Source organism: Haplochromis burtoni, unplaced genomic scaffold (genome assembly GCF_018398535.1).
Source record: "Haplochromis burtoni strain Fernald_Lab_line unplaced genomic scaffold, NCSU_Asbu1 Contig_30, whole genome shotgun sequence".
Lineage (NCBI taxonomy): Eukaryota > Metazoa > Chordata > Actinopteri > Cichliformes > Cichlidae > Haplochromis > Haplochromis burtoni.
The window spans coordinates 590,082-601,618 of record NW_024582391.1 but is presented as its reverse complement, the minus strand read 5'-3'; the positions used below and the strand labels follow the sequence as shown (position 1 = coordinate 601,618).

Genomic DNA, 11,537 nt, shown 5'->3' with positions numbered 1-11,537 from the left:
TCGAATTTCCCAGAGGAACCCACCCGAGGGATTAATAAAGTTCTATCTTATCTTATCTTATCTTAACCGTGAACGAGATACCCTTCAGAGGAAGTTCATTTCTGTACATTGTATCCAAGATTACATTCTTTCTGGTAGTATCTGTAGTTTGTGGCTATAGTTGAGGGTAGGAATGCATTGTTTAGTAATGTGACAGCTTTGCATTAACGCTCAGCTCTTTCTTTATCACAACAGACCAATAGAGCAGCGAGATTACATCAGATGCTATTCCAGCCTGTCTGTGAACAAGACCACAGCTCATCAAATTCAGCTGATCAAGAGACCAGCTAGGAATTCTGTAAATAACCAATACTGATCACTTTGTGCCTTGTCCATCAGCTTGAGCTGCTCTGGGGTTAAATATTATCTCCTTGCTCCTAAAGGCATAGTTACCCACAGCAATTGTATATTATAAACATATTGCCTATCTGCAATTGTTTCCTGTCCCTTCAACTCACCCACACAGTCTAACTCATGTTGCACTGCATCATGGATAGTTGTCTCCCATAACTCCCCATGATGCAGTGATCTCCCTTCATGAAAGGGAAATTGCTGAGCAATTATTGATTCTAATGACCACATGCCTACAGAAAGTTGCTGTTAATATCGTTTTTCCTGCTCTTATTGTGTGAAACATTCATGTTTTTGCTTTTCCTGCTGTTAATGATCTAATGACGGGTTCTCCTTTGAGTACATTGAGCAGCAGGACACTAATATGGCAAACAAACTGCCTAATTGGCAGTTGGCAATACAGTTGGCTGGTTTGGAAGAAGAGTACTGCATGGCCGTGCACCTGCTTCAGAAAGCTACCAACTGCTCCTCCCTCCTCTGTAGCAGGGGTGAAGTATTTGTTTAACTGGGCTACAAACATTGTTCTAATATGCCTATAAATAGCTATAGTAGCTAAATAGCTACTTCGGCCTGTCTGTCTGGTCTGGTTGCTGGATTCCTAAACCGAATGCATATCTCTGAATCCTGTTCTAGGTGTATAAGCCGTGGCTGACTGCAAAATAAAAATAAAAAACATAAAAAATGAAAAATTGTAGAGAAAATTGATAAATTCAGGATATGACACAAATTTAGGATAACTATCACAGCAGTGTCGTTGTGTGAGGCTTAGTTTTCTAGTTTTTTATTCTTAGTTAATATATTTGAGCATTAGTTAATTTTTTGTGTTGTTTTATTGTTTCAGAGTTTTTTGTGATTGAAAATCTGTTAGTATTCATACCTGTATGAGTCTCCTTTGATTACTTCCTGTTTTATTTTGAAGGACAGCTTTCTTACATGTCCTATGTTAGGTTTTCTCCACAACCATCTGGACAATAGATGGTTGTAAAAACATTTTCTCAGTTTCTGCTGTAACCTTGTTGTTAAATAACTCACCGATTACTGTGAAAACTTGATTAAAAAATGAATAGTCTTTAATGAGATAAAGCTTTCTCATGCAATTCTGTGAACGTAATATTCGTATTAATATTACCAAAAAACCGGCACCAACAATAACACATGTATACATTCACCAGGCTCTGTTTTTTAAAGGTAAAATGCAACAACAATGTAACTGATATTACAAACAAAATAATATGCATTCTAGGTTATTTGTAGAAATTCACATTAACATAATTGTTTAGGATGAATAATTTGTTGAAGCAGCTGCCTTTCATACGAGGTATCAAAGTCATGTACACTGTAGTAAATCTGTTTACTGACTCAAGATGCTGGCACTGTGACATGTGCCTGTCATTTTATCACTATTGAAGTGGTTGGTGTGATACCACTGTAGCAGGATCAATGGCCTGTAGCGTGTGTTGGACTTTTCGTCTCTGATGTGATGTGATGGGGTGTTTCCTTTTGTCTGTTTTTCTCAGATTGCGATTTTGTCTTGCGACAGAAGCAGATGACATTGAAGAAGCGGCAGTGGCATGTTGCACACGAGTCACAGCAACCGGACTGAGGCAAACAGCTTTGAGCGAGCTGGGAGCATTTGATCTTCACAGGATTTGGCCTCACTTTAGCAGGAGGACAAATCTCATTTTGAGCAGCAGGACCGCCTCTGGGCTTCTGTGAGGTGGGGAGAAAAACAAAACAGATGGCAAGAGCATCAGAAAAGCCATCTGACTCCTCTGACTGTGGGTACCCACAGCACACAGTAAATGCTAAACATTTTTGACCATTTTAAGGATTGATTGAAATAACGTATGACTAAAACATGAACATGTATAAGTTTTGTTAGACTTACAGATTAACAGCACAGATCTTGAACTTACTGGCACAAGAATCCTCTGTCGTTCATAATGTCCTCTCCTGGCAAACAGAGGCCTCACCCTGATTTCATTCGTAGACCCTGTTGAAACAACATCAAACTATTTTCTTACTTAAGAAGATCAACAAACCTTCTCTTTACTTTCCTGTTTTGAGGGTTGTCTCATTTTTGCCCCTGTAGTGCACCTGTTGTTAATTTCCTTAACACCAAATCAGCAAAAACTGATGAACAATGCCCCTCTGCTACTTAACTCAACACATCAATATCCCCAAAGTTTAACTGACTTGATGATGAGCTCTGATCAACAAACGTTTCTTTAAATTGTTGATTTTTTAAAGTTCTGAATCAGGAAAAAGGCAAGTTTTTTGTTCAGAAAAGAGTAAAATAATACAATAGAATCAAAATGTACGCACATAAATGAAAGTACAACTTCTAGAGTTTGTTTCATGTCACACAAAGTGCATTTTTATAATAATTTGTTTAAGTCACGAAGCACTGGCGCAGCAAAGTTACTGTTAACGGCAAAGCTACAGATGAGGATTAGGGCACCTCGGGAAAAAATATATCAACATAGAAAATAAATCTGGTTTTATTAATATCATATGAGATAAAAAAAAAAATTCTGTAAATTTGTTTTAATCCATGTAATTTGTCACCTCTTTGGCCACCAGAGGGCCTCAATGTGATCCTCTAAGTTAGACGTCTAAATCTTTTTCCTACTAAAGAGCTGCAAATCATCTCCGATTTATTTAATTAGAAACAGCGCACGAGATATCTGGATACCCAAGAGCTGAGCAGGCAGGCCCATAAATTCCTCCAAAACTGTAACTGAAAACATTTAGTGACATAGGCCCGAGGTCACATATCTGAGACTGCTGAAAAAATGTAAAACGGTTCACACCAGGGGTATATGACAGTGCATGAATGTATACTGCTATAGAGACAGGTCAACTCTCAATTTGCAGCTCATATAATTTTATGGCAGTAATAAATCACTCCTCAAATAGATGAGACAAGATTTGCCTAGACACTGGCGGATCTCTATAGATAAGCAGCCGCAGCAACCTCACACCCTGCTTAGCAGGAAACTCTGAGACTGACAAGGTGATTTATTCGCCCACAAGCTGTCAGTTCTAGACAGGTGATAGAGGTGCCCGGAGCTTTTACTGCCGCGTGTCTTCCCCTTCTTATGTGAAATCCTGATTTATGTTTTAATAACATGAATAATAACACGGATGTAAAATGTATAACCCCCCCAAAAACAAAATGCTTTAACCACTTGATATTAAAACTTGATCAAGCAGCAGGAAATTGCGCAAATAAGATTAATATTATTGTTATTATTATTGAAGACTCCCATAAAGTGTTGTCATGTTGATATACGCTTTCATAGGTGATGCCAGCTGTACCGTTATGCGCTACGAGGAGTGGGCCTCCTCCTCTGCGGCTCATGTTGTGCTGATGAATCATGGGAGATGCCTGACGTTTTAAACATCCTTTAAACTCTTTAAGTGGAAAACGTTTGGTGGTGCTTTGATCCCCGACTGTAATCCTAGCAGAGCGCACTTCTGCAGTTAACAGTAAGACTTGTCTAACTTTGCTAAAATTACACAGCAGTAAATCTGAACGCACATAAATCAGTCACAATAAAAAAGATAGCGAACTCAAATACTCTAACTTTAAACACTTGTAAATCTGACCTAAGTGATATATCAGAAAGTGACACGTCCCCACTGCTACTAAATATGCCTGTCATGCTCTTTGCTGCTTTAACTATGTGCAGACAATTGAATTTTTACAGTCAGCTTTGGAGTGTGTGGAAATACAGCACAGAAGTGGTGGTGGGTAAAGGTTTGATCGCACTGTGTGTAGGATAGCGTATTCAGAGCCATTTCATATACCAAGGTGTCGTTTACAGAGGATAATGGCTCGGAGATCAAGACACATATAAAGTGAGTGCTTTTTACAGCCTTTAAAGCAGGCATGTGCAATTCATTTTCCCAATGGGGAATCAAATGAAAGTACTATTTGTTTCACTGTGCAATACCATCAGAGGTGGGAGGTAACGAAGTACACATACTTCTGTGCTCAAGTAGAACTTTCCGGTATCTGAGGGTCACATCAATCAGCTGAACTCAGTTTTGCTCAATATTAATTTTTTATCTCTTTATAAGTTTATAAAGGCCCCGGTTTCTCACGTGGGCCACTGGGAAAATTAATTCCCCACCTCTGCTTTACTAAAGGCTGTTTTGACTTCAGGGATGAACACAGCCAAAAAGATAGAAAGACACAAATGTTCTGTTCTGTTCATGAAACTTGGTGTCTCACCACCATTTGTAACACATTTATGTCACAAATGTGACATCAAAATGAACCCAGCAGCTGTCCCATATCCTCTAAGCACTCCCAGGACTCACACTAATCCTCACATTATGTGAGACTGCAGGTTAATTTCAGCAACGCCATTTTTTTTTCTTATCAATTCATCCTGACAAATCACATTTAAACCACCTCCAGCTTTACTCTGAGACTGTTTAAGCGCACCTTTAAACAACAGCAGCGTGATATAAAGGTGGCCACTTAAGGTGGTATTACATCAGTCCTACTATACTTTTTGTCCCTCACCCTGTACAGCAGACTTGTGCAATTCTTTTAAAATAAATACATTTTATTTATTTTGTGTTATTATTTTTTATTTTTATAATAGCCAAAAACGAAGTTATCGGTTATTACTTTAATGAGGTCCAGCCATTATTACAGTCTGCTGTTTCTGCTGGCTTGTAAACCAGCAGCGACCTCGTGGTAAATTATAAAGTGTTATCCCACGCACTCACCTGTGCCATGAGAGGCCTTCCTCAGCGGCACATCCCCGCGGGCAGCGGCTTCACGGTCGTTGATTCGACGACTTCCGAAGGCCAGCTGCACAATGCACAGACACAGCAGTGCCAGCTTCATCCCGACTCTAAGCTTCATCTCCCTCTTGACACACAGGACCCCGGACGGGAAAGGCCTTCCTTGTGTTGCGATGCCAGCTGAAGCCTTCAAACCCAACCTGTTACTTGGCTGGCCTGTTCTCTGTGTCCGCTTCTCACTCCTCTCCAACTTTAATATATTAAGGAGGCAGGCTCACACACGCATGGTACACACCCCACTTTGTCTCAGCGCCTTCAAACCACAGTGACCGACGGGGTCTCTTTATTCACTTTAAACAAATAGATTTGGTCTACCTTTATATAAAAAAATAAGATAACGGCTCTTACGCAAATAGAAAAAATATTTATTAGCCACTTCACAACATAAAGAGAGCAGATTTATTCATGCACATGTAACAGGATGAAATGTTGTTCCTAATAATCTGAAAGAAGTTACTAGTGTGTCTTTATTTGGATTTTATCTGAAGTCCAAGAGCTGAATTTAGAGAACATGATTAAGCTGTGAGACAGAACACAGACTGGCAACCTGTGACGGATGTTTTTATGTGATAACTTTGTCCATGTGGAATTTATCTAATTGTATTCCTGTTGCCTTCCCCTGAAGCCTTGAGACATGAACGAGGATATAAATTTAACATGGTGATATGTTCATGGGTGGAATTTGACGTTTTTATCACTTTAGTTAAGTTTTATTAACTGTAGCTCAAGTCAAAATGTTTAGATTTCATTTACAGCATATGACAGAACTTGTGTTTGCATTTTGAAAGTGATACAATGAGCTGGATGAATGCAGTGAAGGCAGCACATTAAATGAAGCTTTTAGTATAAATAAAAAGTTCAAACTTCTTCAGTGAACCTTGCCTTTTGTAGGTTGAAGAAAGCACACACGACGGAAACCTGCAACCTGAAACTGTACGTGACATTCAATTATTCTACAACAACACTTCACGAAGGAAGAAAAGTTCAGTCATAATATCAAAGAAGCTTTTAATTTGAAACGTGTTTAAAATGATTGGCAGCGGATTTAAAGGACATGTAACAATATCTCCTTTCCATGCTGACAAAGCGAGTCAGAAATGAAAGGCAGCAGCTTGGCCTTAAGCTCCACATTGCACTCTTATATAGCTGCAGTAGATATGTGTTTGTCTGCTTGGTGGGGATTCTTGGTCAGGACTTTATCAAAATATATATTTAGCTGTACTTTGTGACTTATACTCCCTGTGTGCCCCCTGGTTATAAAGAAAGCGTTAAACCCATGGATACATTTATAAGACACAAGAGCTACATTTTCAGTCTCATGTACATAATAAGAGCTTCATCTGGCATCCACATGTTAATACAGCCACAATAAAATCTTTGACTTGGTGAATAATGAGTCTGATAAAGCGTTTTATTATCAGAGAGACTCTATTGTTGCTTAAAATCCATTCAATCACCAACCCCTCCCCTTAAAAACTGTGGCCTCCGAGCTCTGAAAGGTCTGTGGGGAGATCCTGCAACTGATTATCTTCTAATAGGTAATCGATGCTCACAGTTCTGTTGCAGTTTGTGCTGAGTTGTATAGCGAGCAAAGATATTTCAACTTGAGCACATTATGAGCTCAAGAGTTCAAAGAAATCAATCAATCAAGCAGATCTTAAAAAAAAAACATACTTACCTAAATGTTTTGAGTTTCCATGACAGCTTGTCTCTTTTGGAGTTGCTTAAGCAGATAATTCTTGACTCTTATGCAAGATGATTGACAGGACTGTGCAGTTCTTAAGACAACCTTCATTTCTCTGTATTGTTTTTCCTGGTAGCCAGATTCTCTTTTTCCTCCAGGGTTTCTGGAGCTGTTTCAGTTTTTTCTTTGGCTCTTTGGCTGCTCTTTCACTCATTTTTAGTTCAGTCCTTGTACCTGATCATTTCCCTCTGACAATGGTCAGGTACAGGTTCTTGATGTTATTGTTTGTAAGCCATTTAACACTGACTCATGAATTGTTCACGCATAAAAAGGCACTGAGTGTATGAACCAATGCTGTGTCTACAAATAACAGCTCAACTTAGCAAAGCATGATTTTAAATTGTGTCTTTAGGCATTTTGTTACTAGCTGTGGTACGTAAAGGTACACAAGAACTGGACTGAAAATTGGTGGCAACAGGTCTGATGGAGTAATGAATCCCAATGAAACATTTCTGGTTCAAAAAATTGTCGTATGAAAAGAGGAGGTCAGAAGTTGTGGCGAGTGTCTACAACCATTTGTAAAACATGGAGGAAGCTCTGTGGTTTCAGCCAGTGGTGTTGGGATCTAGTTAAAACTGATGAATTACAGAGGCAGAGAAGTAGATTTTGTTCCACTATTCAACACCATCAGAGGTGGGACGTAACGAAGTAATAGTACTTTGTAGAATTTTCAGGTATCTTTACTTGAGTTGTTTTTTTTCTGACAACTTTTAACTTTCACGCCTAACTTTAAACAAATATCTGTACTTTCCACTCCTTACATTTTCAAAACGGCCTCAATACTTTTGCTTTAACCTATTTGAGAGGAATTATTATTTCACGTCACTATGAGCATTCAAACTTAAAACCGAATTGAGGCTAAACGGTAACACGTGAGAGGAAATCCTACTCGTGTATTAATCACCAGAGCATGTCACATAAAAAGAGATGAAAGAGGCAAAACCATGTCATGTTGTCAGGGGTTAAAGTGGGGCCAGTTTTTTCCCTGGAGCAACACCGGGACGAGAGCAGATGCCCACGAGTATTTATTTCAGCATGTAGGTAGTGCTACAAAAGAGGGCTGAGGGGTAATGCTCTTTAAATAAAAGGTAATTTCAAATGCAGTGAAGTTTTCAGTAATAATGTGTGTTTGTCTCCCAGTGTGTTGCTAGTTTTTCACAGGGAGAGGAAAGAAAGAGCTAACTTCACTCAGAGATGGAGAAAGATAAGAAAGACAGGAATTTAAATGTTAAGCTGATGATACTTAGATTTATTTATTGAATTCCACCTTCAGTATAAAGAGAGCATAAACAGGACAACTCATAAAACACCTGCTTACATTTGTTGAATGCCGTTGTGTAAATCCTCAAAGAGGAGTAAACCTCAGAGCAGCAGTAGCCCAGATCAGCTGATCACAGCCTGTACATGGAAAAAATCTACTGAAGCCCACAATAGAAATTAGGATTCTTTTCCCCACGTTGAGCCAATACAACCGATTTTTAGGGTTCCACCCCTGAGTGCACTCATTCTCTGTTAAGAGGCAAAGTCTGTAATAGAGACAAGAGAAAATAGAGATATTTTTCTTTCTTTTTCTCTGCTCACTTTCTGCTTATATGCTTCAAGCAGAATACATTTATTGGAATTAAAATTTAAACCGAAGTAAAGTTTTTATTCTCCTTTATTAAGTCACGTCACCTATTTCCCCCCCTTTTTTTTTTAAATATGTAGAAATGAACAGCAGTATATTGCGAGGAACAAAGGCCTTAAGGTTTTCAGGGACAGCTTCCAAACAGATAATTTAAGATGACTTGCATTTAATGAATGATGACTTTTAATGGAAACCTAAGAAGCCGTTAAAAAAAGCTGTTACTTTATTTCAATCTGTCAAGAAAAATATGACCCAGATGGTTCTGTGCAACTAAGAGCATCCAAGAAAAATTCTATATGCGCCAGGATATGAAAACCAGACTCAGCGCCTCCGTCACTGTCAGATGTTGTTGTTTTTGTTTTTAAAAAGGCTCAGTAGGCCAGAAAAGATCGACAGTGAGCTGCCATGGCGCTATGGATGTCATCCATCTTTTATTATTTTAACCGGGAATATGCAAACATCTTCAGGGAGCAGAGGGCACACAAATGATTCTCTTTATTGAGCTTGAAACCTGCCACAAAACCAATCTTATAAAAAGCAGTTCATGGGGAAAGTCCCCGAAGGGTCTTTAACTGGTTCCTTGAAAACGTTCAGAAGAACTTCCCACTTGAGACACATGGGAGGAGAGCTGGCGTCTGTGTCCTCCACTCGAAACTGTGAGTCAACACAGGAAAAGGAGACATACAACATCACAACTCAAAAGCTGAGAGTAGAAATGTCAAAACCCAAACGAAAGTGGCATCACATAAAGAGCGGGCACTGATGGTAACTAATATACTTTGCATCTTTACTTAAGTCAGTGTTGTTACTAAAAGGGTGGTAGTGGGACTGAAACCAGAACAGAGGGAGTAATAAAATGATTAGAAGGTGCATTCTGCACTCGCTATAACGCGGTTCACCTTTCGCGGCCTCGCTGTTTCATGGATTTTTTTTTTGTGCAATTTTGCATGCTTTTTTTTTTAACGCCGCATTATGTTCTGCGTCCTGATTGGCTGTAGACCAATAAATCTCCTCCTTGCAGTGTCTCCCGTACAGTACAGACTGTTCAGCTTGTCAAATTTACATAAATTTTCGATCGCTGGCAGTGTGACTCAGAAGTGCTGCACTGTATGTTTGTAAGTTTTCTCCCCAACAAACACAACAACGTCGATGTTTTGCACCATCAAAGGCACCTGAGGTAGCAAAAGGCAGAGGAAGATGCTAACCATCGCACAGACAGTTGGACTTCTGGACATGCTAAAGGAAGGTAGAAGTTACCGTATTTTCTGGATTATAAGGCGCGTTAAGCGAAACAAAACAGTCAGATAAGTCAAACTTTACTCAACTCATTCTTCTTGCTTCCTCCACGTCCGTACCATCGATTCATTAATGTTGAGTTTTCTGGCAGCTGCTCTATTCCCATGTTCTGGACCTGAAAACAGGGTTTGATCTTTGGTTTCCTTCTATAATACTGGACTTATTTTTCTACGAAGGTTTGAACTTTGAGAGTGTGTAAACAAGAGAGAAAAGTGTGAAAATGTTCACGCCTGTCTGAGAAAAGTGTATAAAGTGTGTAGTGTTTTACAGCCTCACAACATCTATAATAACTGTAAAACAACAAAGTTGCTACTTTGCGTATTTCACCTATCGCGGGTTATTAGAACGTAACTCCAGCGATAAACAAGAGCCCACCGTATACGAAAGATTACACTATTTAAAGTATGTGTATATATGCATTTAATGTTTCCCAGGTGTGATGCCACAAAGAGCCTGGCAGTTAGAGTTCCTTCCTTGTAACGTGTCAAAGCTGAAGAACCACCTTCAGCAGCAATAACTCAAAGCAACTGTTTTCTGTATGACTATCAGTTTCTCACATCATTCAGGAATTTTGGCCCACTTTCCTTCACAGCATTGCTTCAGTTTATTGAGGTTTGCTGGCCTCGGTTTATACGCAGCGCTCTAAAGTTTGCATTATTTTAATGGTGTTGAGTTCTGGACTTTGACCGGGCCCTTGCAACACCTTGATTCTTTGCTTTTTCAGTCCTTCTGGCATATTTTTGCAGTTTTGCTTGGAATCATTGTCCTGTTGGGTGGCCCGTGTGTGGAGTTTCAGCCAAGACTCCAGAAAAATGAGCGTCCAGGTCATGTGGCTGCATAACAAGCCCAAATCATCACCCCTCCACCACTGTGCTTGTATGAGGTGTTTGTGCCATTATTCTTTTTTGGATTTCACCCAACATGATGCTGTGTTATGGCCAGTCGCCATCACTTTTGTATCCTCTGTCCAAAGGACGCTGTTCCAGAAGCCCTGAGGTTTGTTCAGATACAGCTTTGCAAACCTGAGCTGTGCTGCCATGTTTTCGTTTTATATTTACTTTCTCCTGACACCTTTGCAAACAAGTACAAGGTGGAGTGCAGTGTTGTAAACTAAAAATAGGAAGCACAGACACAGGTACTCACAAGTGTTGAATAACAGACTCTTGAGCGATCGTGGCTCAAGAGTTGGGAGTTCGCCTTGTAATCGGAAGGTTGCCGGTTCGAGCCCCGGCTTGGACAGTCTCGGTCGTTGTGTCCTTGGGCAAGACACTTCACCCGTTGCCTACTGGTGGTGGTCAGAGGGCCCGGTGGCGCCAGTGTCCGGCAGCCTCGCCTCTGTCAGTGCGCCCCAGGGTGGCTGTGGCTACAATGTAGCTGCCATCACCAGTGTGTGAATGGGTGGATGACTGGATATGTAAAGCGCTTTGGGGTCCTTAGGGACTAGTAAAGCGCTATACAAATACAGGCCATTTACCATTTACATCCCCCAGGAGGATGTCTCTTCTCCCTACCCTTTGTTTTGTCCAGGCTCCACCTCCGCTGTCCTGATTGGATGCTGCGCAGAGTCCGGCTAATTGGTAATCAGCAGAGCACTATTTAAGGCCTGTGGAGCTGTGCTTCTGTGCCCTCTGGCCATTTTGGTTGCCATACCTGTGC

At 40.2% G+C, this 11,537-nt stretch overlaps 1 protein-coding gene across 1 annotated transcript; it reads right to left on the bottom strand.

Annotated features, from left to right (window-relative positions):
- Window positions 1–1,438: 1,438 nt before the first annotated feature.
- Window positions 1,439–5,401, bottom strand: asip2 (agouti-signaling protein). Its single transcript, XM_005918395.3, has 3 exons — window positions 5,137–5,401; window positions 2,307–2,383; window positions 1,439–2,100 (listed from the first exon to the last, which is right to left on the bottom strand). Exons 1-3 carry the CDS (start codon window positions 5,273–5,275, stop codon window positions 1,828–1,830), a joined length of 489 nt encoding a protein of 162 aa, XP_005918457.1. The 5' UTR covers window positions 5,276–5,401; the 3' UTR covers window positions 1,439–1,827.
- Between the last annotated feature and the right edge of the window lie 6,136 nt (window positions 5,402–11,537).